The sequence below is a fragment of the Dinoponera quadriceps genome, unplaced genomic scaffold, assembly GCF_001313825.1.
Source record: "Dinoponera quadriceps isolate SergipeBrazil2010 unplaced genomic scaffold, ASM131382v1 scaffold2183, whole genome shotgun sequence".
NCBI lineage: Eukaryota > Metazoa > Arthropoda > Insecta > Hymenoptera > Formicidae > Dinoponera > Dinoponera quadriceps.
In genome coordinates, this window is record NW_014556922.1 from 480,042 (window position 1) to 507,797 (window position 27,756).

At 47.6% G+C, this 27,756-nt stretch overlaps 2 protein-coding genes across 5 annotated transcripts in view; both read left to right on the plus strand.

The window, feature by feature from the left end:
- LOC106748445 (serine/threonine-protein kinase N) overlaps window positions 1–26,418 on the plus strand; it is a 38,254-nt gene extending 11,836 nt beyond the window's left edge. For 2 of the 3 annotated variants that reach the window (XM_014626954.1, XM_014626953.1), the window contains exons 4-18: window positions 10,232–10,335; window positions 11,044–11,254; window positions 12,767–12,921; window positions 19,526–19,777; window positions 19,871–20,021; window positions 20,199–20,286; window positions 20,366–20,721; window positions 20,795–21,033; window positions 22,263–22,430; window positions 22,976–23,293; window positions 23,373–23,524; window positions 24,266–24,485; window positions 24,567–24,674; window positions 24,761–24,901; window positions 25,064–26,418. In XM_014626954.1, the coding sequence (XP_014482440.1) occupies window positions 10,232–10,335; window positions 11,044–11,254; window positions 12,767–12,921; window positions 19,526–19,777; window positions 19,871–20,021; window positions 20,199–20,286; window positions 20,366–20,721; window positions 20,795–21,033; window positions 22,263–22,430; window positions 22,976–23,293; window positions 23,373–23,524; window positions 24,266–24,485; window positions 24,567–24,674; window positions 24,761–24,901; window positions 25,064–25,207 (2,807 nt within the window). In that variant the 3' untranslated portion in view covers window positions 25,208–26,418. The remainder of the gene's footprint in view (window positions 1–10,231; window positions 10,336–11,043; window positions 11,255–12,766; window positions 12,922–19,525; window positions 19,778–19,870; window positions 20,022–20,198; window positions 20,287–20,365; window positions 20,722–20,794; window positions 21,034–22,262; window positions 22,431–22,975; window positions 23,294–23,372; window positions 23,525–24,265; window positions 24,486–24,566; window positions 24,675–24,760; window positions 24,902–25,063) is intronic. The other variant, XM_014626955.1, reaches the window with a different exon arrangement.
- Window positions 13,882–19,412, plus strand: LOC106748446 (mucin-19). 2 transcript variants are annotated; one of them, XM_014626956.1, is made up of 2 exons: window positions 13,882–17,193; window positions 17,777–19,412. In XM_014626956.1, exons 1-2 carry the CDS (start codon window positions 16,360–16,362, stop codon window positions 18,977–18,979), a joined length of 2,037 nt encoding a protein of 678 aa, XP_014482442.1. In that variant the 5' UTR covers window positions 13,882–16,359; the 3' UTR covers window positions 18,980–19,412. The 2 variants fall into 2 exon arrangements, with proteins under 2 accessions (XP_014482442.1, XP_014482443.1); XM_014626957.1 differs by having other exon boundaries at window positions 17,780–19,412.
- Window positions 26,419–27,756: the final 1,338 nt, after the last annotated feature.

Consider the following 27,756-nt stretch of genomic DNA (forward strand, 5'->3'; position numbering starts at 1 on the left):
TTTTATCTTTATACGAGATTATATATTTTTGCTTATGTATGAGAAGAACATGAGTCTTAAGTTGATATTAATTTTTATCGGGTAGCGATAAAACGTGCGATGGTTGTCAATTATAAATGGGTTTTTAATCTAATAGAGAATTTAAGTCTAATGTCTATTTAATTACACGAACTGAATTTTTCTCATGTATAGTAATTAGCTAAATAGCATACGCATATATATATATCAATACGCATATATAATCAATTATAAAAATTATACATTCATTACACACTGAATGTCCAGATATTTGTATCGAATATCGAAAAATAATCGATAACGTTCTTCCTCAACGACCTCCGGAGCATTCATGGGTCCTTTACAAAAATTAAAATATACAAGACTGAGGGTCTTCGATATTCTTTTGTCGGTGTCTCGGGAGACGAGCTTCTGAGCGAGATCACCGATCGTTAGCGTGCGAGAGAGCCGATCTTCGCGTTCACCCGAAACGATCGGGATCGAGAGAAAGTATCGGCGTGCGCGCGCGCTCCTCTTTCCTTCCTTCGGATCTCTCGCGAGGATGGCGACAAGGTGCAACGCGCAGACACTACCGACTACTACGCTCGTCGTTCACTTTCCAGTTCTGTCGAGAGGCGCGCGGGATGATGTGAGTTTTATCGTGTGTAATAATGCGCACGACGGCGAAAAAGCCTCCCCCCCGTGCGTGTGTGCCGAGGAACACGCACGCAGGCATACATGACGCGCCATGTAGGCTCGAGAGAGCGCGCGATACGAGAGAGGAGAGGCGATCAGATCGAGCAATCGCTCGTTCGCGAAGGTACCGTTACACGTGCGTACGTAGCCCCGAAGCTCGCTCTCCCGGCCACCTCGCGTTCCTCGCCGTGGATCGAGATCGCGTTACGGCCTGGACCGAACCCACGATTTCGCATTCCATCGCCGGCGCTCTCGGGGGAAGCCCTCCCGATCCCCGTCCCTCTTTCGTCTCTCCTGCCGCTCGACCGCCCGGGCCTGATCTCCGCGGACTACCTGTCCGGACCCTCTCGGATCCGATTTAAGATCCCACGACGCGGACACGTAGTCGCGCGCCGAAGAAACGAACTTTCGGGCACCTCGATGCGGAGATCTCCGTTCGGGACGAGATTTTTTACGACGAGGACTCCTCGGGATCCAAAAATACGCTAAGGTCGAGCCGAGTGAATTGTGCTCGTTGCTCGTTGAAATATCGCATATATTATGTGTGATTTTGGAAATTTCCCCGCAAAAAAATACGGACTGGGTGGATGTTGATCCCTTTTTTATTTGAAGTATAGGTATCACAGCGCTACTATCCCATTAGTTAAGTCACCTTTTGTCACTTTTTCCTGACAAATCACTAAAAAATTCACTATCGTCCGAAATGGGTCGTTATATATAATTTTTTTCCTGAGTTTTTCTTAAAATATAGGCGTTCCATGTATATTTTTGCTGTTTCTCTTAATAAAACTGCTCCTAAAGCCTACTTATATTGCACCGTTCAAGCTGATCTTTACTTCTGTTATGAACTTTTAAACTGTACCATGAAAAAAACAAGCTATATGTTGTTATCCAAAGATAAAGCTGGGAAGGTAAGCATAAATGTTAGTACAAGTTTTTGCTTAAATGGCCTTGGTTACTCTTAGAATTTGACAAAAAAGTGTCACTTTTCGTCACCTTTTCTGCCAAGAAGCGGTTAGTCATTACTTCATCTTTTTTTTGTTACGCTGACTGGATGGCAGCGCTGATATCAGTCCGCACATGTGTGTCGAAAGAACAAAGCGAATTCAACGATTCGCCGGGACCAGGCGTGTTCGAATTGAAGTTCGTTTATTGTGCGCTCGCCGCGCGCGTTATCTCGCGCAATTCGCGCGGATTATCGTGCATATCGTGCATACCCTCTCGCGCAGGACAATCCCTGAAATGAATCACGGCCGGGCGCGATACGTAATGTTCGTAAAATTCCGCTAGATTTTACGAGGCGAATCGATCGCACGGGCTTTATTGTCTGCGCGCGCGATACCGCACGAATTTATGAAGTGCAGTTTATCGAACGCGAGCGAACGAGCGAGCCCGTAACATAGTAACGGTACCGCCCGGGCATTTACGAGTTAATAAATTTTAAGTAGCCACGTATAGTTCGTAACTAAATAAGTCACTCGGGGCTGGCGTTTAAGCGCTGGAAACACCGTCGCCAGTGAGCCGTGTGTCCTAACCGGACGTTTTTGCAATGTTCCCAATTGAAATATCGGCAGTTCGCGAGGGACAACATTCCCGTCTATAGTGCTCGCTCGTAACTCGATGACGTAACAACGACGATAATCGATCGTCCGGGTACCTACATACGCACGTAGGTACGTACTATCGAAATTTCTTACAGCGAAATCTCACTCGGCGAATTCGCTCAGAGCGATAGCGGACGTATCGTCACTCGAGAATATAAGAATGAATGTGTTTGTACAGTTGGCATAATAAAAGTCGCAACACTTTTTCTTCATGAGTTCCCCAAGGGGCTTTGTATCCAATAGGGAAATATATTTCTTGAGAATTACTGAAAAACGAATTTTCCTATTGGACACCGAGAGCGAAACTCATCGAAAAAGTGTTGGAACTTTTATCGTGCCGACTGTACATCTCGAATGTAAAGTAGGTTATTCAGCTTTTGCACTCGTAATAATTTATAGTGTGTGAGGAATTAATCTATACGAGTGATCATTCCAATTGATCGAAATAAGCACGTTCCACTGGACGGAGCACATCGGAATCACTCTTTAATTTCGAGTGGGAATCTTCACTCAACAATTCAGAGTGGAAAAATTCGCTCTGTATGAATGCAAAGTCATTCAGACTAGAGCGATTCGGCCGTCACTCTACTTTCCGAGCGGAATTTCACCGAAAGAAATTTCGAAGGTGCATTCAATTCGTTAGAACGCTCCGCTTCGGTGTACCGTTGCGTTAAAATCGAACGTGTGCGACGGTCCGATATGTATAGCACATACCTAATGTAACTTTGTACGTTCCGTAACGTAGCGAGGTTTACCCCTCCGGATGCGCCGTAATGCCGCACTGCGCTCGGCAGTGTAGCGCATCGCGCTTCCGTATAACTGGAGTGACGAACGCGTCGGGCTCGGCTATCAGACTTCATCAACGCTCATCAATCTTCTCGATCGAGGACGTCGTCGCCGGTTCGCTCGGGTCGTCACCGTACGCGAATTCGTCGTCTCGACCAGTTTCAACGAAGATAACGACGACGACGACTCTGAAGTCCAAATTTTGGCTCCATGTTAAACCTTCAATTTTACAACCAGATATAGAGGAACCAAGATAGTAAAATAGGTTCGATTTCTAATGAATATAATTTATTTCTACTTTGATTATGATATTTTATTAAGTTTCCGTTTTTTTTGCTGTTTTTAACGTCAAGATAAGTTGTTATGAATACTCGTATGAATTTAATAATCGAGATATCGAGGGCATTTATGGCCTCAAGGTAGCGTTAAAATTAAATCTGTAGAATTGAAAATTCTCAAGAAACATTAACATAGGTGTAATAACGTCAGAGTAGGTTTTTACTAATCTTTAGGCCGCTTAAGCAGGCGCAAATTAACCTTAAGAGCGTCAAAGTAGCATCAAAATTTCGACTCATGTTTCGTTGCACCGCGTCGACACAATGTTCGCGATTATTATTCAAGCCGTGTCGGATAATCCCGAGTGATTTTCGTCGGCGCGTTACGACGCTTCTCTCTTTCTCCCTCGCTCTCTCCCCCCCCCCCNTCGTTTTTATCTCTTTAGCGTTTTATTTCTTTAGCGTTGCACTTTCTACCGGAGCGGTTTCGCGATTTCTCGAACGGTGGCTCCGCGCTAATAACTTAACTGCTACTTCGCCGCGCGACGCCCCGGGTTACGCGCGTAGGTTTTTCGAGGCGTATGCTAATTTCCTCCCCCTCCCCCGCGCGAGTACGCTTTTGCCGTGCGTTTATGTAAATCGGCTCCTCGGGCGTGTTTATGGTAAAATTTGCCCCCGATGCGCGATAAAGACCGACAGCGTACCGCCGCGCCAAAGGTTACCGGAGCGTTCTCCTCCTCTGAGGAATATTACGAGGTGTTAAATCGTTGCGTTCCTGCGTGTACGCATACGTGCGCACACGCACGCGCGAACGAGAGAGCGAGCGAGCGAGTATCGTGCGTCACTCCGATCGCGGCTGAGAATGTCGTAACTGTCGACGTTATTGAGAAAAAAAGGTTCCTCGTACCATTCTCTTCCGATGAATACCGGTAATTAAATGCGACTTTTTGTACCTTAGGAAACAATTCTGAACGGTTAATAATACGTTTCGTCGCGTTGCGTCTACTCGACGCAAGCGTTCGTTACATGACGACATGCCAGGAACACACTCACACATACCACCGTCACGCACTCACGCATGCAAGCGTGCACTCACACATACGCACACACACACCCAGCGCGACGTCGAGAGCTCGCTTTCAGACGTATAAATAAAATACTCGGAGATTCTTGCATTTGCCGTCTCGCGGAGTTACGGTAATTATTTTAATCAATGCCGTAATAAGGATGTTGCGGACAAGCATCACACACGAACAATCGCTCCTTACATGCATTTAACGAACTGCATGGAGGAGGAGAGCTTCTCTCCCCCTTGACCGTTTGTGTGTCACGCTTTATGAACGTATCGCTAACTCATGTTCGCGCACACACGGGGCGGCTTTGATGCGAGCGAAGTTATGAATGGGCCGGCGAGGAAGGAAGACCCCGGGCACGCGAGATAGCGTAATGCGTATCGTATAACTATCGAGAATTACCGTATAATATCTGGCCGGGGAGCTTCAATTACGCGAATTTTCGAGCTGCGCGCGTCGTATCGATGTCGAATCGAAAGAATTCGATCGAAGGATACAGGACGCCCCGTCTTCGTCGTCTTTGGTCGAGTCGAAATGTTGATGTTACTTTGACGCTCTTAAGGATAATTTGCGCCTACACAGAAAGAACAGTTCCGTTGGTGTAACTGGATTTTCCCTTGCCTGAGGACCAGACGAAAACTCGGGGATGGAAAGATTCATGTGGATGGTTTCTGCTCAGCCAATTGCTGTCGGTTGTCTCAACCGGGTTTTAATACAGTCTTTAGCAACTTATTTCGACGCTAAAACGGACATTTAAGATATTATCACAGTCAAAGTAGGAGTGAATTATGCTGTTCGAATCGAAATTAAATTTATTTCTCTATTTTTACTCTTAGGTGTTGTAGAATTAAAGGTTTAATGCAATCTCGACTCGGGCGGCGTCGTCGTCGTCGTCTTTGTAGTCTTCGCCGTCTTCGTCGTCGTTTGCCAACAATGCACCTGGTTGCAGCATCGCCTGCGCATTTTGCATAACTATCGCCAGCCACTTCGCGGCCGCAGCCCTTCGCTGCGAGCTAGTGGCGGGGAGCAATTATCCGTGGCTCTCGGGACACCGAAGAGAGGCGATTCCTCTACGGAAGAGCACGCATTCTCCCTCTGAGAAAGGGTTGCGTGCGCCTCGTGTCGGAGTCGTTGAACTGGGCGAAAGTGGAGAGACGAGAGAGTGGCTCGGCGGAGCAGCCACCTTGTGCTCTCTTGAAGCCCGCTTTGCCGTCTCTTTCTTTTCCTCTTTCTTTCTTCTTCCTTTCCCTCCTCTCGAACGCACACGAATGCATCGATAGCCTCATTTCCCCCGCACGTTCCGCGCGAGGGGATGCAGAAGAACGGAGACAGGCGGAAGGGGTAGACGAGTGACGGGACGACGACGAAGACGACGATGGTGTGTTGGTATCAAAAACAAGGAAAGCCTTTGTCGCCGGCCTCCGCGTGCGGCAAGGGCAGGAATGCGGCGCATAATGGGGCACGTGTTCGGCCGCGCTGCGCTAATGACACGGTTTCGCGGAGCTCTCGATGCCGAGCCGCATTGTCCCCGCGAACTCTTTTATGCCCGCCGTCTCCTCCCCTCCCCTCCTGCTCCACCTCCGCAGTCGTCGTCGTTTTCGCCGCATTGTAGGCGCCTGTATGCGCGTATGTGCATCCGTTTGCGAGCCTGCTGACTCGGCCTCTCTCGTTTCTCTCCCCCCCCCCCCCCCCCNCCCTCTTTCTCACTCTTTCGATTTTCTCGACGCGTGTCTGCCTCTCTCGTGCCGCGGGAACAATAGCTGCCCTGCGATTGTCCGAGAAAACTACTAACGATATCTCGAACGCCCAAGGCTGGATGGGCTGCATCTGTTTATTTATGCGCGCGATTTACTCGTCGAATCATCCTGCAGTTCAGGACACCAATTATGGAAATGTTCGGAAAGATTTCCGATCGGAATCGTTCAGTTCTTCTCTAGATTTCTATTGTGTGACTGAAAGATTTCGAGATCGGAAATCTTTCCGAACAATCCCGTGATGGATATCCGGAGCATCTATTAAGGCCTAGCCAGACAAACCTGCATAGTCGCATAATGCAGAAGGAAATTGACCAATCATGTATCTAATATAGAAGACATCCTTTTTCTGCCCGGATCATGATTGGTTGATTCCCTCATGCATAAGCATTACGAGACTATGCAAGTCTGACAGGCCTTTATGGAACTATTCGGAAATGAATTCCAAATCGGAATCATTCAGTTATTTTCGAGATTTCTATTGTGTTTTCTAGGAATTATTCCGACCGGAAATCTTTCCAAATAGTTTTCATAATATCTGTCCAGAGCACATATTATGAAACTGTTAGGAGAAATTTCCGGCCGGAATTGTTCAGTTATTCCTTAGAAAACACAATAGAAATCTAAGAAATAATTGAACGATTCCGGTCGGAAATTTTTCCAGGCATTTCCATAATAAGCGCTTAAATGACAATTATATCTTCGTTAACATGGAACCTTTCCCACAACTCGTCCCGTGTTCTTTTGTTCATGTAATTTAATTATAGTTTTAACATTTCGGAAGAAACCATTTCTTTCCTATTTCTCTGCGGATTTTTTTAATTTCTTACGGAGGAAAGTAAGTGTGACAGGTTTTAACCGAACATGCGTGAATTTTTCCAAACGAATCTTTAGGACGCAAATCGAAGAAATCTGCAGAGAAATTATGAACGGAGAGTAAAAACAGAGTTTTTCCGACTTGAAAACTATAAATTTCATTGCGTAAAGCAGACTTGATGTATTTATGCGGAAAAATGATCGCCGTCACACACGTACGTGATGTTGCTCTCGACGACGAATCGGATGTTTCGTAAAAAAAGCTTCCTTCCGCCGGGCGTGCAAAATGCGTGCAGAAACGATGCGTTCGAGATACGGTGTCCTTCTGATCAGCCAATTCCGCCTCTATCTAATCGGACACGAATCATCGCAGAACTTCCTGGAACATGCATCCCGCTTATGACGAAGTAATAGAAATGATATCACGAGTATCGGAATAGACAAATGGCGTCCGCATGTTCCTCGGGACCGTCCGAGCGCGATTTCTACTCTTGCCGGTCGGCGATTAGCATACTTTTTTGGCGGACGGGGCGTTTGAAGCGTCGCGTAAAAAATCGAGTGCATCCGCTCGTCTTCGCTCCTCCTCACACCTACCCTCTACCTGGCCTTATTCGGGCTCGTCGGCGCGCTCTCGTGTGCGTAGACGGCGCGAGAGAATGAGAGAGAGAGAGAGAGAGAATGTGTGTGTGTGTTCATCGTTGCTTCGTCCGCCCGTTCGTCCATTGGCGTCGAACGGGCACTACGCGTCGTTTATCCCGACGTGCGTGTGCGCGTAGGGAAATCGTGGAAGCGTGCACGCACGCCGCACACACGTGTTCGCCGGTGGCTTCCCGCGCGCGGCGGCCAGGTACGGGACGCATAATTGGCGTACTTGAATGGAGGAAAAAGCGCCCCACATATCGGCCCTAACGAGCTGAATTCGTGTGTCGCGCGTGCGACGGTGTACGTAAAACGCGAGTAAAAGTAGCGTAACGACCGGTGTTGATCGCGCGCTCGAGGACCGAGCGATTAACGTCGCTGTATTAGATCCCCTGCAGCTCGCGTTGTCCAGATCGGAGATCGCTTCGGTGCGAACAAGGATGTTTCACTTGAATTTCGTATGAATCGTTCGTATCATCGTATGACGTTGATTTCAATTTCTTTCCGATCGTTGTTCGGGTGAAAATCATGAAACGGTCCGATCAATTCGAACTCCACGGCGACAGGGAGGATAATATACGCTGATTATCCGAAAACATGACGACATCGCGCGAACATCCTCCTCCGACTCGCAATCAAGAAGACATTAGAGAGCGCGCGTCGACGTTCATTATAGGAACGCGTACGGTGTAAGAACGACGAAAGACAGAACGACGACGCGATTACGTAAGGCGCATTGATGAATGTAATTGTCGGGAGTTCCGGCTGGCGCGGAAATAACGCTCGTAATTACGACTCGCGTTTCCCACACCGTTCTGGCGCGAGTTAAGTACCTCTCTCTCGCCCGCTTTCGCGCTGCTATATACATTACATTAATGCACGTTACAAATATTACCTCTCTCGCGTATATGAATTGTGGCCGCGGGTTTATTTGCATGCATAACGATATTCCAACGCGTCGGACCTCTCTCGGGCGCGATATCATCCTCTCCTCGCGCCCTTTCAGAGACGTCCTCGCGTCTCGAAGGCGTTTATAATAGACAGCGGCGTGCACGCGCGCGTACGTGCGTGTGCCGGCGCGGTGAAAAGGAAGCGATGGGAAATTCATAACGGTGCGTGCCTGAAACAAAGCGGAACATCACTCTTTTTCCACACTCCCCTGAGTGTACTCGGTAACTGCTCGAGTACGTGGGAGTGGTGTGTCTTGGACGTGTCAGCACCGGGTTATGGAAAGTAGGATCCAAGTGCGCAGTCCTACGATCTCGCTATCGGTGGGGGGGGATCGTCGGATACGGCACGTGGAGACGCCGCGTAGTGGTGGCGTATTCGCGCCGAAATTAAAGCGGAACCTACGCGCGTACATCGCGCTGAGCGAAATGTCGAGCGTGAGAAAGCGGAGCAGATTAGAAGGGGGAGGAGCGGAACATCCGGGAAATGAATTTTCCGATGCGTCGGACGGTTCTATTCGGTAACTTCCAACAACAGTCATCTTTACATTGCCGTTACGCAAGTATAATATATCGTAGATAAACTGCGCGATAACAAACGATAAGAGCGGCGACGCCTCGTCAAGATATTTGGTCCGTGGAATACCGAATTTTCAGCGACGATTTTTAATTAACTTTCCCATAACTTGATTTAACTTTAATAACGAATTCGATCATCCCCCCATTTCTACACCGTTTGAGTGCACGCTGTTATACATGAAGCAATTATTTAAATGAAAAAGCATCTAAACAACTTTGCAACAATAAAATACCCAATAATGATGTCATGTTATTTAACGAAATATACGTTAATTATTTTATCCTCAAAGTACTCATGCTATTATATTTGGATATTTTATACATAGCGGCTTTTAATATGCACTAATTCCACGCGGGTGGTCAAATTCATTATAAGTAATAAATGTTAATTTTATGCAAAATGAAGTCAAATATATGCGTACACACAATATTACAAACACGGAGATGTTATTTATATTTTTTTATTAATACTTTATTTATACGTCAGTTGAGCAGATAGGGGTGCCCGCATAATAGAAATAGAATAGTATATAAATATTTACATATATAGATATGTACATCACGGATATTACTATAAGTTGTAAATTTCCTATGACTACATTTTCGAAACGAAATTATCAATAATTCTGACATTTTTGTATAATGTCTCTATATTAGTCCATAATATCACAGTTTTTCATTGAAATCCTAACTTTACAGACGTATAGATAGTATTTCTCCATTAATATGAGGTTAAAATTTAAATTCCTAAGAAAATGATTTGACGGACTAATTACCTTAAAAATTACAGAATAAGCCTGAACTGGATGCTTATCGAACGTTAAGTACGCCTTTCTGATTCTCAAGCTGAAGTAACGCTATACGTGGCGGTCGTGTGAGAAAAGCGGAACTTGGAATCAAGAGAGTGGATACTCAGCGTTCTGTGTGCTTCCAGAATGGGTCCTCCGAGCGTTGAATTTTTTTTATCGCGCGGGGACGTAAGATCGCGAGACGTACGTCGCGCGCAGCCATTACGCTAGATGATATTGGATTCTTTCATTCGGTGAACGTCTATTTTTGTTTCAGACACGCCTCTATCACCGATGGGGCCTTCGTCGCCGAGTCAGGAAGGTCTATTCACGGATCTTCGTCTTCTGTCCTTGGAGAAGCAGCTCAATATCGAACTGAAGGTGAGAGACGCCGCGAGCTCCGCGTCGTCGAAATCTCGCGCTCGTTTTCATCCTGCAAACAGGTTTCGCGATCTGTTTCGCGAGCGAGCTCCGTTATCGCCGCGTTATCGAGAGACTTTTCGAGAGAGCGTTAACTACAATATCGAGGAAGCCCGATAACGCACATCCTTATTAATGTAATTATCGATATTTCTCGTTAATGCTCGCGGAATAATCACCCCGGCAGGTAATTGCTCGGCGCTTTCCGGATGATTACGCAGAACTTCGGTGGTTCTCTTTCACTTTTCTTGTGTATCGGCCTCGCGTGAGTCAGCGCACTGAGTCGCTCGCAGTTTTTCCCCCCTACTAAAAATAATCTCTCGTTACATCACGCGCGCACACACACCCATACATACGCGCGCGCGCGCGCACGCGGAGACTCGAAATAATTAGAGTAACGGGGGTTTTCAGTTATTACGTGTTAATGCAGAAGTATTAATTGATGCAGCGGCATTAATTATGCGTAATCATCTCTCATTTTCTTCCTTTCTTCTCTCGAGACGCGCGTTCGGATTTTTGCGTGCGCCGAGCTAGCGCGTGAAATTGCCGAATCGATACCTGTTCAACGTGTGTCTACGATTATATCGCGTTAAGAAAGATGGATAAATAAGTCACAACGAGGTGGAAGTGGAATTTTCTCCAATCTCTTTCTTCTTCCCTTCACGACAGGTCAAGCAGGGTGCTGAGAACATGATACAGAGTTTGACGAGCGGCCATCGCGACAAGAAGCTACTGCAGGAGGCCCAACAGATGCTGGACGATTCCCGCGCCAAAATCGAGTTCCTACGAATGCGAATCATGAAGGTGCGCCAGGCACGGCAGCAGCAACACGCGCGGGGCGACGCGCCGCCGCCGAACGGCGAAGCGACCAGCAATAAAGGTACATGTGGTTTGTAGCTAGCAATATTTTTTGCGTGCAAATTGCTGAACACAACAAGATTAAGGCTTTGTCGAGAGAAAAGTCGAGTGAAATTTTACCTTTCAACTCAGAAAAAACCAGACGAGTCAGACTGACTCCAAGTTACTTTGATTTCGGTGTGGTTTCGCTGTTCAACGATTGTAGGAATATCCGAGTCGAAATGTTGACCCTATATTAAATCTCTAGTCCTACGATACACAGCAAAAGCTAAGATATCGAAGTAAGTTCGTTTCGAATGATCTATTTTACTCCTATTTTGACCATGATAATTCTTAAAGATTTCTTAAATTATTAAATTATTATAATCTTAAAGATTTCTCAAATTTCCGTTTTTATTGTTTTTAGCGTCAAAAAATGGTTACTTTTAACACTCGTATAAACTTAATCACCGGAAAAGTCGAAGTTTTTATAGCTTCAAGGTAACATCAAAATTAAATCCATAGAATTAAAGGTTCTAAGAGAGAAATTGACAGGTGTAGTATCGCCAAAGTAGGTCTTCATTGGTCACACCATCTGAGTAGGCGCAAACTGTCCTTGAGAGTGTCGAAGCAGCGTCAAAATCTCGACTGGAGTAAAGACTTCATCGGAAAGGGAGAAACATCGCCGTTGAAACTTTGCCCTTTAAAAACGCATCTCGCACAGGCGCAACACAGGCGATACGATTCTCTCTCTCTCTCTCTCTCTCTCTCTCCCTCCCTCCCTCCCTCCCTCCCTCTTTCTCTCCGTTTTTTCTTTCCTCTTTTCTTCTCACCCCGACGCCGATACAATGGCGAATTTCCGAGCGACAAGTCGCGCGTTACCTCTCGCTCGCCCGGCGGTATCTATGCCGTTGCGCAGATAATGTAGGCGCCGCTAAAAATATCGCGTTTATTTAACCGCTGATACGCGCTCGCACGTCAGAGGCCTCCTCTTTCTGTTAAACAGTCTCGGATGCGCGGCTATTGTAGCGTCGACTTTGCGTTCCGATTGTTTGCGTACGAGCACCGCCGCGTTAAGCTGCACACGCGTCTCTCTCTCTCTCTCTCTCTCCTTCTTTCATTATTACCTGTTTGAAGTTTACGTCGGCCTCGGCGGGACAGTGAGCGCTGACATTTACCGCGGCAATGAAACTGCCCCGGAACACGGCGATATACACATCCGCGCGCGTATTTCACCGCGGGGGAGTTCGCATTCAGCGCGCAGGAAGGCGCGCAACAATGTTGCGTAGCGCGCGCGAGCGAGCGAGCTCGTCATCGAACAAATAGACGGTTTCTTGGAAGGAGGCGCATTGTTCGCGGAAGGATACGTCCCGACAGCGGCGGTAACCGTTTGCTCTTTGCAACGCGACGCGTGGGTGGCGCGCGTTACGCAAGGTGACAATCGGTTCGCGATCGATAGACGACGGAGGCTTTCGCGGGGATAACGATTAGCCGGCCGCCCGCGACCATCGTCGCCGACTGTGAGTGCGTCAATAAACGTAATGACGCTTTATAGATAGGTATGAGCCCAGCTTGGAGCTCGCCTTGGAGGAGAGGGTGGAGGAGCTGCGGCATCGATTGCGGATAGAAGCGGCCGTCGTGGAAGGTGCCAAGAACGTGATACGTCTTCTACAAAGTGCCAAAGTCGCTGATAAGAAGGCTCTAACCGAGGTAGGTCTGTTGCAGTTTCCTCTCCGACTCGTCGCCCGTCTACGTGGCAGGCGGAAGCGGCGACTCGGGTGACACGCAATCTCGAAAAGGTCTTGTAAATGCGCAGCGTGTGTGTGTGTGCGCGCGCGCGTTAGAAGCGAATAATTCACGTCACTTCTCTGACGGGGTGATTTCGAAACGGTAATAATGTTGAAATCGTCCGACTTCGCCTCCTCGGGGAAAAATACAATACGCGCGCTGGCTGGATTTCTGCGTCAACGACAGAACGTGGCGAGGAATGCTCGTAGATAATGTACGAGAATATCTCGCTTCCGAGCGAGAGAAAATTCCGATTATTGAGAGCGAACTCTGTTTCCCTAGCGAAAATCTTCTCCGCACGGAACGGAGAATGTCGTCAGCTCGTGCGAGAATCGAATAAGATGGAAATTCCACGATGAGGAACTGAATCTCCGTTATCGCGACCGAAAACGCTCGTCTGAACATCCAGCTGCGCTGGAACTCGGTAACTGAGTTAGATAACTGTGAACAATTGACTGGAGATGAGATTCTCATGAGAGAATCTTTCTGTTTCTACAACCGAATTTTCCGTTTGCTCCTGATTCTTCTCAGGTAGCAGAAAATTCTGTTGCATTATACGGAAAGAGCAACTCCGTTAGTGCAAGTGAATGAGGAGTGAGAAATCTGGGAATGGACCAGACGGAAAGTTTATCTGTAGGGACGGAAAGATTCCTGCGTGAAGTTCCTGCCGGGTCAATTGTCCTCAATTATCTCAAGCGAGCTTCGGTACAGCGGAATACTCAGATAAATGTTTTCGGTCGCGATAACAGAGATATGATTTCTCGTCACTGAATTTTCGTGACTGAATTTTCGTTCTAATTTTTCCCAGGCAACGGAAAATTCTGTTACACTACACGGAAAGAAAACAGCTCCATTAGTGCAGGTGAATGAAGAAGAGGGGGGGGGGGGCTAGGAAGAATACGAACCAGAGGGAAAACTCGTTTGTAGGGACAGGAAAATTCCTGCAGGACGGTTCTGCCGAGTCAAACATTCGCAGTTATCTCAACTGAGCTTCGGTACAACGGAATACCCAGATGAATGTTTTCGGTAACAGAGGTACTTTTCCGTGTCTTTTACGGATCATTTTTTGTGCGGCAATTGTACGGAAGAAAAAATCTCAGTTTCTCCAACTGAACGGGGGGACCACCAGATGAAAACTTGATGACAAGAAATGATGTCTCTATCACTGCGACTGAAAACTATGGTTTCAAAGTTCCGAAAAAACTGTTTTTTTCTTCTCAATTCTTTTACAAATTTCCACAAAAATTTTTTGGGAAAAATTCACATTCGCATTCTCGGTTAAAACATCTGTGGCATTGACTTTTTCTGCGAAGAAGATGAGAAACCCAAAAATTCACGGGAAAATGGGGAGAGACAATTTTGGAAGAATTATACCGAGAGCATGCATTCGTGCGAGCCTTCGGCTGCGTTAAAACTCGCTTGAGGCAACTGACTGAGCAATTGACCTGAGCATGAACCTCCCACGAGAATCTGTTCCTACAACCGAGTTCGGTTCCCAGGAGAATTCAATTACACCAACGAAATTGTTTCTTCCGTGTACGATAATCTTTTAATCTTTGCCGCTGAAGGCTGATCCCCTCACGATGAACGATCTCCTCGCGCAAACGTGAGCGAGATTTCGGCGAGGAGCGATCGTTTCTCGGATGTGCGCCGGTACGAAAACGACTCTTCGTACACCCGGACCGCGGCGTCGGGGCGAGCGACGGTCAGCGTGGAAAGGGAGCGAGCGAGAAGAGAGAGAGAGAGAGAACCACGACGACGACGCGCCTCTCTCAAAATAGCTCTCCCAATTTCCCGCTGCCCCGCCGTCTCTCGTGACGCCTTTTCGGGTCGCGCTTAGTTACCATCTCTCGAGGAGAACTGGCATCACCCAGTCGTCGTAAGCACCGCGATAAACCAACGACATGTGCACCGGCCGATCGCGAAGGAGGCGCTCGTGGAACGTACACGCCCGTCAAGTGGATACCCAGCAAGATATCGAGCCTGCGTCCGGATAATCGCAGCCATTAATTATGATCTGAACACCCGAAGACTGACACGAAGCCGCCCACAGCCGTTCGCCTTGTTGGACGTTCCTCTTTCCTTCCCTCCGTCTCTCTCTCTCTCTCTCATTTTCTCTCTATCTCTTCCTCCCCGCTTTTTCTCATCTGAAAACGCCCCGAGAAGACTGACGTCTGTTTCAGAATCGATTTAAATTGTCAAGATACCCGTGCACCGAGCGCGAACTCGCTCGTTCACCTCGAGAGCGGAAGTCGAGCTCCTGTTCCGCTCCCGTTTGATCCGCGTTCGCACGCTCGCTCCGTCGGCCGCGCGTGTTGTGACGCGCAGGAATGTTTCAGAGCTGATTAATCCGTCCGAAATCGAGATGATCTCACGCTTCGTTCCACGAGGTGTCCTCCAGTGACGGGGAATCGCCGGCATTAGTCGAGACCGAGCAGCAGTCCCCGAGGAAGTCGCCGGCCGAGGTCGACTTCCGTAACGCGTCGCGCTTTCCTCACCCCGGACTGGGTTGGCCGCCCGGCCACGTCGTTATTGCGTCGGCGGGCGTCGTACGCAAAAGTGCCGCCTTATTTCCAGAGACGTATTTCTCGGTAGACGCGACCGCACGTCGCTCCGAATTTACATTGTGCTAATTATACGCATCGCGTGGTCGCTCTATATCGCTCAGTTTGTTGCCTTTGCGAGAGGGAGTACCGCACGTCGGTGGTGTGTGTGTGTGTGCGTGCACGCGCGGTTGCGACAATCGCGGAAGTATTGTGCAATGCGCGGCGACGTGCGCGAATTAATATAGAGCGATCTCGCGGTCTCTCGGCGCGCGCGAAAGACACCTACTCGCCGGCGGAGGGAGAAGCGACACGGCGAAATCGTCCTCGGGGGCAACGGCGCAGCTACAATTCCCCGCGTCCGAGCGAAAAGAAACTCGGACAGTTCTCTCGGAGCAAGGCGACCGTCCGACCCACCGAAAATAGACCGTGGGTGCGCGATGCGATATCGCAGTATTGCCATCCTTCCGGGAAAAACTGCGCTACGGACGAGGGTCGGCGGAGAAGGCGCTCGCAAATAGACGTCATTACATAAGATCGTCCTCCCCCCCGGTACTCGTCGAGGGAGATTGGCCGAGGCGCAGGTGTTGTTGTTGTTGTCGTCGTCACGTAGACCGCTAGTCGTCGCAACGGGACTCCCGGCGTGTCCTCGCGGTGAGCGATCTTGGAATCGATGAGCAGAAGAAGAACGTGCACGGGAGCAGTGCGTCATCGTCTCCTCCGGTCGGGAGAGGAGGAGGAAGAGGAGAAGAAGAAGAATAAGTAGACGAGAAGACGATAATGCCCCGCGCTGGATGACGGCGCGTCGGTGGCCGAGATGTACGGACGTCAGGATGATTCGGGCGGGGACGACTCGCAGGTGCCGCCGTGGCTGGTGCGCGCCGAAGTCACGATCCGTCGCGGCAACGCGACGACCTCCGAGACCGTGCCGGCTGGCACCACCGTCGGCCCCGACACGGCCGGCATCCGCATGATATGCCGTTGGAACACGAGCGAGCCGGACTCCACGGCGACTCCTGCGGCTCCTGCGGCCGCGTCCCCGCCGCTCGGCGGCTTCGGCTTTCAACGCGGTAATATACTCTTCACGTCCACGCCGCCCGAGAGACCGTCCGCCGGCTCTTACACTCTGCCACGATCCGGCTCGTCCGGCAACGACGACTCCATCTCGTCCGCCAGGGGCCGGGCGAACGACTCCGGCTACACCAGCGAGCAGCATCCGCACGCGTACTCGAGTCTACCCACGCGACGGCCGTCCCAGCAGTACAACCGCAGGTGCAAGAGCACGTGCAGCATCGTGCTGCAGCAGCAGTCCGCCGCGGACGGCAAGAGCAGCCCGTCGTCCAGGTCCCCGAGAGACTCGTGGCAGCATCGTCGACAGCTGTTCCCGCGTTATCCGTTCAGCGCGGTACCGGAGGTGTGCGAGGACTGCGCCGAGGGTAGCGCCGCGTCCAGCGCCTTCACCACGCACTTTTGCACGCGGGTCGCGGAGAAGAGCGCGAATAGAGCGGCCGCCGCGACGGCTAGCAAAGACGCCGCTTCGCAGACCACCGACATCGAGTCCGCGCGCTCCTCGTCGACCCTGTCGAGGGGCAGCAGAGTCAGGAGGAGACCGGCCACTGCCGCCGGTCAGTCTGACGAGAAGAAGAAAGAGGTAGGCGACGTAAGGAGGTTGACGCGTTGACCGCCCTGGTCCTCGGCATTGCCACCTTTTGCAAATTTCGGGGCAAAACCTGACCAATTGCGTACGAGTTATTAGGGATACCCGTGAGTGATCGACCACCTCTGAAATCAAATACGTTCGAGGAGATCTTAAGGCGTCGTATTTTCAACAATGGCGCGTCAAAGGGGTCCACTTGTACGTTTGTCAATCAAGATATTACGTTCATTTATTTCACTATCTAAACGATAACTGTTAATTCGAGATGAAGTTGAGGTAAATATATGTACACAGTTGCACATGCTAGTTTTGCAAAGTATTATTTTGTTATTTTCCATTCTCCTACGCAATTCTCTCAAATAGAAACTGACAAGAATAAGAACAAAAGTCTTGGGAATACTCGATCACTCGTGGGTACCCTAACAGAAACGTACAGCCAATACGGAGCCGACGAGGACACGCGAGTGGCATTCCTTCACCGCGTCTTCGAGATTTCAGCGATCGGTGGAAACGACCGGTGGCGGTCAGCGCGTCGAAAGTGACGGAGTGAATGCCGTTACAACCGTCCTTCTTTCAGCAGGATATTCGGTCGCCCCCGGCGTCAGCGGCGACTGGTGGTTCCGCTCCTCCTGCTCCCCTGGCCGACTCCGAGAAATCCGATTCGTCGACGCGAGAGGACAGCAAGCGGAAATCGCGGACGGTGCATATCGACGTGTACTGCACAGGCTCGGACGACGATCTCAGCGTGACGGACACGAGCAGCGACGACGAGCGCAGCACGCCGATGACCGTGTTCGAGAACGAGGACGTCAGGATCACGCACACGCAAGCGACCAACAACTTGCCCCGCGGATTCGAGGACGAGAACGCGTTCCTGAAGCGCACCGCCGAGCGACGATGCGCGAGCTTCCGCAACGCGCCGATGAGGATGCCGTCGTTGGCGAGCTCGAAGGGCTACGACAGCGACGAGGTGCTGAGCTCGCTGTACCCCTCGCGGTTCAGCTCGTACACCGCCTTACGAGACCTCGACTCGGCGCCCTGGTCCGCCGCGTCGTCCAGCACGGCGGTCTCGTGCGACTCGGCGACCATGACGTCGTCGAAGGACACCGACATCGAGTCCCTGCTCAACAGCACGTCGGCCCTGACGCCGTGCGAGAGCTTCGAGTACGCCAACTCGACGGACCGCGAGCGGATACGGCGAATGGACCTGGGCGCCGACAGGGAGAAGAGCAAGACCTGGCGGTCGCCGCAGATCGAGCGCAGGCAGCTCTTGCGGAACAAGAAGATGAAGGAGTACTTCGAGAAGCACGAGATCGCCTGGTCGTCCGCGGACAGCGCCGAGGAGTCCGACGAGAGCGGCCCGGTCGGCTGGAGCGGCTCACGAGCCGCGAAACAGGCCGTCGCTCGCAGAAGCGCCGCCCCGGAGGAAGAAGGCCCACGGGCGACGCGCGACCACGCTCCTCCGCACTCCGTCCTGCGCGACCGCATCGGCCCGTTCGGCTCCAAGAGCCCGTCCCCTCTCCCCTCGACCATACCTTCCCGCGTGACCTCGCCCTTCACCACCCCGCACGGCGAACGGACCGAGCACATCGCGAAGGCCTCCGTGTTCGGCGCGGTGATCAGCGCGTTCCGGAAGCCCGGCCACCACATCGGCCCCGCGAAGAATCCCTCGTGCCTCTGCGAGCATTGCCGCAGGTTCTTCGAGGAGGAGGCGAAGGGACGCTCCTCCTCGTTGAGCGAGCTCGAGCGTCACCCGGGCTTCAAGTCGCCCAAGGAGTGACGAGCGTTCATCCTCGCGGGCTTCCACCGGCGCACACACCGGTCTTCTTCTTCTTCTAGACTTTACCGAGTCGCGAAATTAAGTAAGACTCGCATAATCGAGTCTGGATCGTGGCCTTGCGGAGCACCCGAGCTCGGTGCGTAGTACCAGTCGCGCTTTGTTCCTGGCGTCAGTCGAAGAGGACGCTGCGGAAACTCCTCGTGTATCGTGATTCGTGTGTTTAATTTATTATATATATATATATATGTATATATGTCCTTCTGAAGTATTCCACGCATTATACTATATATCGTAGATCTTTTTCTATTCGAATTCGTAGTCCACGGGGGCCGCCACGCCGCACATTCTGCTGGGAATCGAGCATTTATGAGAGTTAACAAGGATGTATCTTGCCGAGATTGCGTTGTTGTTAATAAATATCAATGATCCATGACTCCCCTTGTGTGTGTTCGCCTTGTATATCGTAGACACATTCGTAATGCTATACGTTGGTTATACATATTTGTCTGATGGATGTCTGTTTACATAAATGGTGAATTACCATAGGCTCAGGCAAGCCTCGCGGAATCCAGTAGAAAATTGGACTTACTCAGATTGTCCCTCGAACTCAGAAGGCAGGAGCTACCACCCGACAGCGGTACCGCGGCTCAGTTAAAGAGAGAATTAGCTAGCGTACAGTCGGCCAGCCCGGTTCCTGTGACATACACGTCGCTGCAACCGTTCCGCGGCCCCTTGGAAGGTCGGGCTACGGTGCCGGCTTCGGTATCGAGATGTGCAGCTGTCACAGGACAACTAGAGGTACGAATGATGAGCAGAGATTGCGTAATTGCAAAGATTGACTGAGCGTGCCGCGCCGTTGCTCTCTGTCTAACGCTGTGAGAATGACTTCAGGTAAGATTAATGGGATGTCAAGACTTGGCGGAGGAAGTGCCGGGACGTACGAGGAGGGAACATCCTGCTAGTCCTGATCTGCGTAGCTTCGTCAAGGGTGTCACGGGTCGCAGCTCGAGCAAGTCGTATAGTGTGAAGGACGAGACAAGCAGTGAGTTATCTTCGATATCTCGGCTGTTTCTTTGATCTACGTACCTTCTGTATCGATATTTTTCCCTTCATATCTTTTACATCCATTTCTCTCTCCTGTATCTCTTGTATCTATACTTTTTTCCGTATCTTCCTCCTTTGGAACGCGTCGCTAATGGCAATTATTCTCACCTTGCAGACGACATTATGGCGGTTATAAAATTGGACAATCAAACCGTAGCGCAAACTAGTTGGCGCCCGTGTTCGCAGCAGGCTTGGGATCAAAGGTACTCGTCGATTGATCGAGATCATTCGCGACGTCGGGAATCATTTTCTTGCACTGTCACGTGTCGGGTAAATCTGCAGGTTCTCCATCGAGCTGGACAAGTCGAGAGAACTCGAGATAGGCATTTACTGGAAGGACTGGAGGTCCTTGTGCGCGGTGAAATTCTTACGTCTGGAGGAATTCATCGACGACGTCCGTCACGGCATGGCGCTACAGTTGGAGCCGCAGGGCCTCCTTTTCGCGGAGATAAAATTCCTGAACCCGATGATATCGCGCAAGCCCAAGTTGCAGCGTCAGCGTAAGATCTTCAAGCAGCAGGTGAAAAATTTCCCGAGGGCCAATCAAATGAACATCAACGTCGCGACCTGGGGCAGATTGCTCAAACGCTCGGCGCCTTCGTTACACAATTCCAGGAACTCGGAGAGTCCGCCGTCAGGTGAGACAAACGGCTCGCGTACAACGTGAATTTCGCAAACGACGAGTGTCCTTACACACGCCTTCGCTTCTAGGACCTCAACCGTTGCAACTTGTATTCGATACCTCAATAGAAGATAAGCCTGAAACTCCCGGGGAAGTACCCGATCCGGAGAAGGGGGGCCTAGGAGGCGCACGACCTCTGGGAATGTCGGCATCGAGCAATAGTCCAATTCTCCCGCGTCCACCGGAACATCCGCCTCCACCGCCGCCGACCGTCGTGAAGAAACCATCCACGCCCGCACCCGCACCGCCTCCGAAACTGGATCAGGAGGTAAGTCCGCTCACATACGGACGTTTCTCGTGTACTACTTTTAAGTCGAGCAAACTTTGACACGCTGATGAGCGACAATATTATTTGTTTACATGCTGTTCAGTGCGATATATGTATTTGTCGATTTCTGCTTTCGATGTAAAGATACAAGATTGCCGATGTCGCAGATTTTTTTACGTTTTGCGCAATTGTTGATACGATGCTATTGTGGATACGAATTCAACTTGTATTACGTTATTAGTATGATTAAACTGATTATACTTATGTTTTGCGATATATCGGACATATTCTCTACTTTTTCAGTTCTCTTTTATACAATAAGAATATATAGTAGTAAAATATATACAGGGTGGTCCTTGAGTGGTCTAAGAGATTTTAAGGGGATTTAATTCAAGACGAAAACTTCATATGACCATATGCCCGGAACAGCTTAATTTCAAAGTTACAAGGTGCCGAAGTTAAAGGAAAATTTTTTGGAAAAAATGAAATTTTCCCTTCAATTCTGTATCTTTGAAATTAAACCGTTTTGGACACACAATCCTATGAAGTTTTCGTCTTGTATTAACGTGAGGAATCATCATTTAAAATCTTTTAGAACATTTAAAGGCCATCCCGTGTATTAAGATCTCTTCAGGCTGGGAATCTTGGTTGCGGGCCGAAGTAAAATAAAACGTTGTATCATACTTTAGATTGATTTTTTTCTGAAAGGTTATACGATCTAATGGATGTACATACATATATATCTTGACGCGGCATGTTACCAGGTATTATTATGTACTTATCGCAGTTACATATGAGCGATAGAGAGTAGTGTTAGTTTAATTTGCACTTGCTTGAACAGAACGACATCTTTTAGTTTTTTACACGCACACGTTTTTATTGAGTGCGGATGTATGCAAGTCTCCCTTTTTTTTTTTTTCTGGCAGCTTATATTATTACCACGATTGTTTCGCGACCGAGTTCCGATTTGATTCTCTCGCATACCCGATCGAAGCGTTACAGGTATTCACGCTATCCTTCTAATCTACAAATTAGCCAGCTGCAATTCCAAACTCCCTGTTGTGACAAAGAACTCAACGGATACCGCGAAACAGATTTGTATTATTATATTTTCGAAACGTAAAAACTTTACCACCAACTATATATAGAGACTTGATCGTCCAATTTTGAAAAAAATTCTGCACCGCCGGTCCCGATCGAGCGTCAGAGCTAAGAAGATAGTAATGTAGTTACAGAGTGCATTAAGGGAGTTTGATTTTCTGCACAACGAGGAAAAGGGGGGGCCTCAGGGTGCAAATTTGAGGCCCCTTGTGACAGAGCCTCGGCCTGTGCTGATTGCACCACCCTCTCCACGCACACCCTCGCCCCAACCTGTCGTCGAGTTTCCTGAGGATGAGGTACATACCTCCACATACACACAGCATCGCTTCGCTTGCTTTTAGTATGTTGCGTGTAGATAGATCAGAGAACGTTGTATAACTTCTTTCTGTAATCTTCTGTAATTTTATCTTCTTTCTATTTCTTTTTTTATCTTCACCATATCCTCTTTTGTGCTCTCGTACTAATCTCTCTCTTCGTTCGATCTTTAACCTGTGCATTGCGTATATATTCCAACTTTCTATTTTGCTACGTGGATATATTCGCCAAGCGACCGTTAATTGCGTGGAAGATTTGGTAGTTAGTGAAATAACCAATGTATCGCAATATAATTCGCCATTTTATAACAGGACACATCCGACAGAGCGTGTCTTCTTTCTTATGACACACTAACATACGATTCGTTCACATCTCCATATGATATGTGTACAGAGAGAGAGATATTCTCTAATTCTCTAATGTACCTAACATCATAATGATGCATTCAATAATGACGCGTTTGTCATATCTGACGTCATGTCGCAAACGATACGTTGCAATCACCAGAGAGATCTCTGCCTTTCAGGTTGTGTGTGAGCTGCCGGTCAGGCCTCTGCAATACAGGGACAGCGCCTACGAGTCGAGAAGACACTCTCAGCTCACCGGCATGACTCTGGAGAACTTCAGGCTGCTGTCCGTGCTCGGTCGCGGGCATTTCGGCAAAGTGATATTATCTCAGTATAGAAACACGGGCGAATACTTCGCCATCAAGGCGCTGAAGAAGGGGGACATCATAGCCAGGGACGAAGTGGAGTCGTTGCTTTCGGAGAAGAGAATATTTGAAGTAGCGAACACGACGCGCCATCCTTTCCTCGTCAACTTATTCGCGTGCTTTCAAACTGAGGTACCGATGACGATTCTCCCTTGTTGGCTGATTTTTCTGTAATTTACAAAGAGCTAAAAGAGACACATTTCTCTCACAGGCACACGTATGTTTCGTGATGGAATACGCGGCTGGGGGTGATCTTATGATGCATATACACGCTGACGTCTTCGGGGAGCCGCGCGCCGTGTTCTACTCTGCTTGTGTTGTGCTGGGATTGCAATATTTGCACGAAAATCGCATTATTTACAGGTATGCTTTCCATCACACGTGAGCGTTAACTCTTCAATCCGGATCTACAGTAGGTGTCTTAAGCCTTTAGCTTCTTACTCTCTGAGCTATGTGTAACGTAATTTCTGAGAAAGGCGTTTTCTGTGCTGCCAAGGGTCATAATAATGCTTAAGAAATAGAAATTGAGACATCTGGTAGCGCTGAAAACGTTTTTTCTTTCTTTGCTAGAATTTACAATGCAGTGCTTAGAACGAAAGGCTAAAGGCTTGCCACATCTATTATAGATCTGGACTTAAAGACCGTTCTACAATAGCGGAATATGCAGTAAAATACGTAGCAGCAAGCTAATTGACTGACTACAGTCGATTATTCTTGGACACGTAAAAATCCAATTAGCCAATTTGCTTGCTGCTTTTGTCTTATTGCATACTTTACGCTATTATAGAATGTTCTTAAGCCCCAACCGTCATAACCATGATGATGGGTTTCCAGGATAAGAAAAATATTTCATGATTTTTCTTTAATGGCGAATTCTAGACGCACTAATGTGCACCAGGGCGCATTAAGATCGACATCACAGTCTGTTTTTCTATTTAAGCTCGTCTGAGCTTCATCTTCATATGCTCAGTAGCCAATGAAACGACCTATACGGCATCTGAAAATGAGCTTACGACAATCTTAAATATGAAAACAGGCTATAAATATCGGCTTAGGAAGCACTGGTTCGGTGATCCATTTCGTGATATCTCATTCCGCTTGCAGAGACCTGAAACTGGACAATCTTTTGTTGGACACGGAAGGATACGTTAAAATCGCGGACTTCGGTTTATGCAAGGAGGGCATGGGATACGGAGACAGAACGGGTACTTTCTGCGGCACACCGGAATTCTTAGCGCCCGAAGTCCTTACGGAGACTTCTTACACGCGAGCTGTAGACTGGTGGGGCCTCGGAGTCTTGATATTCGAGATGCTCGTCGGAGAGGTAACTTGATTTGCTTGATGTGCGAAATATCACAACAGTTGTCGGTACTCGCGTATTAAGCACTGAACGAAACGTTTGCAGTCCCCATTCCCGGGCGACGACGAAGAAGAAGTATTCGACTCCATTGTGAACGACGAGGTTCGGTATCCACGATTCCTCTCTCTCGAGGCGATAGCGATCATGAGAAGGGTACGCGTTTCCTGCACTGTCCTGCCAATTTTCTATCCCGTTCTCTCACGCGTGCGTCTTATTCCATTCTGTGTATTCCGTTACAGTTACTCAGGAAGAATCCCGACAGACGGCTAGGCAGCAGCGAAAGGGACGCGGAAGACGTAAAGAAACAGGCGTTCTTCAGACACATTGCTTGGGACGACCTGCTCCTGAGGCGCGTCAAGCCACCCTTCGTGCCGGTAATCGTGAGTGTCGATTTGACTTTATCTCTCAGGAGGAAATTTTCACGCGCAACACATTTTTGAATCAGCACATATTCGAGAATTGTGCACGTATCAGATCACCGATTAGATATTGAGTAGGTGATACGCGATGTCAGAATGAACGTGTTTGTCTCTCTCGTACAGCAATCGGTGGAGGACGTGAGCAATTTTGACGAAGAATTTACGTCGGAGAAACCGCAGCTGACGCCTCCGAAAGATCCTCGGCCTCTCAGTGATGTGGAGCAAAGTCTGTTTATGGACTTCACCTACATGGCCGATTGGTGCTAGCCACAATGCGACCGACATCTCTCGGCGTTAACTTCTGCGGGCGGGAATTTTAGCACGTCTCGTAAACTGAGAGAAATTTACTTCGTACTATATATGGGAGTCCGCGCAGTTGTATTGATACCGTATCTCTCTATAGGCGCGTTTATCTGAGCAATATATATATATATATACACACACACACACACACCATATTGTAACATGTATAGATTTTTTATTTTTAATACTATATTAATACACACACGCAAAACACATACACACGTATCACATAAGAAGACAAATTTACGAAAGAAATTTTTTTATCGAATCTCAGGTTTGTCATGCGTGTATGTTACAAAGAAAACAAAAAAACGAGTAGTCAGTATACATGAATTTTTACGATCTCCGGTTCTCAGAGTCTGTACGTGATCTACCCAAGTTCTTGAAATTAACGATTGAAACGTCCAGATGCAGCCGTCGGTTGTAGGGTTGAAAGCGACAGAGCATATCGGTTTCCTGACAAAGAAGTTTCTTCGTATAAATGTGTGAAAATGATTTCGGATTCACAAGAATGCTTTCGCTGACAATCGAAAACATCGTTCTGTTGCTAATATCAATCAAATGGATATATCCTTTTGCATGCAAAGTGAATTGTATTCGACACTTTGTTGCCTACATACCGCTATTGTGTACAGAAATGCATGCGATTACACTGAGATTATCCTTGTAGAGCTTGAAGGATAATCACAATACAAAACAACGACGAGAATTCACGAGAAAGATTCACGAGGAAAGCATGAGATCAATCAGAAGTTAGATTCGCTCGTGTGATGAAGAATTGAAGTTGAAACGGCGCTAGGTTGTACAATTATCGACATGTTGCAGATAACGATTCGAAGTTCAATCTATGCGTATAAAACTAACTTTATAATATTGTTGACGACGCTCGACACGCGTCAACTTCGCATTCACGCGAAGCAAGCACGTATGAGAATCCTTCAGGTTCGTTTATCATGTAATACACATTATTTGCTATACTTGGATCACTTAGTTGTATGTACATTCGTATTCTAGCTTACGGTAAAATACTTTTACTAGTTCATGTGCTCCGCTCCATATTATGTATATATAAACGTATAACCAAATGTGTTGGAGAGAATAACTGATGATATTTCTATATTTAATAGCTTGACTCTATTGATAGAGTGTGTATATATATATATCATATCATATGATCGTATCATGTCATGATGATATCATATGTGCTCATATGATATTATCATACATGTTTTGTGTATATACATATATATATATATATATATGTATGTATGTATGTATATGATTGATTTTAATTGCAACAAAGTATATTGTAAGACGAGTTCATATCCTGTTACGAACGTATACGTGGAACATGTTTTAAGATTTGATTTTTATTCTTGTAGAAAGTGATCTGAGGACCGTGTAACGTTGAGGTAGCTATTAGATTTTACCTGCGAGAAGCTTTTAAATTCAGACGTGCGAAAGAACGGCCGACAAGGGTTTTACCGTAATCTCTTATCAGTGTGCAATTTTTCTATCTCTGGCAACATAAATAACATTAGACATCGATGTTATGATCATGAGAGCTACGTACTCATAAGGTTGCGGGATTGGATTCTTTCTACACTTTTTCGCGTCTGAATTCTTTTTCGAAAAGTCGTACTTTGGCTATTTGTAGCTTTTAAATTAATGCTCCTCCTAATTCTTTCACAGAAATGTTTCTTTGTAAATGTTATTATCTACGTACATTGTAAACTTAGTAGGAGTTTTAGAATTTTAATTGTTCATAAAACTCACACGGATACACACAGACACAATCTATGCGTAATATTAATGATACCTACAGTATCCTACGTTCATTCTTTAAACGGGTGCCTACATGATCGGACGATTTTTGATAACATGCAATATAAATGGAAAATCCTCTGGATATTACACTGTGTGCGGATGTAATCCTATATTGTATATATAATCTTTTCGATTTTTATCATTTTCGCTACATGTAAATCCTGGAGTTGAAAATTGAGTTACAGATCGTACGAAAATACAGATGAGACGGGATATTTTGAATAAAGCTTGGTAAATTTTGTGCGCAGTTGTGTATGAGTTCAATCATGAAATTTAATTATCGTTCTAGATTCGTTGTTCACGAGTAACATGAGACAATCGCGATGCTGATTGAGCTGGTTTCTATTAATTGTAGATAGATGTGAATTTTGTCATGCCAAATGAAACTTACCAAGTTTTATTTGCTGGCATTGTGCTGTTTTGACATTAACAAGACGCTGATACACATGTAAAATTATCGGAAATATTTGTGAAACTTTTTAAATATCGAGCATTATGATATTGAAGAAGTTAAACTGTATCAATAGTGATATAGATTCGAGTACCTCTCGAGCTCTAGTTGCCTTACTGCAATTATAAACTATATAATAGTCACTTTGGTATCTATTTTATACATAATTCACACACACGCACACACACACACACACACACACACACACACACACACACACACACACACACACACA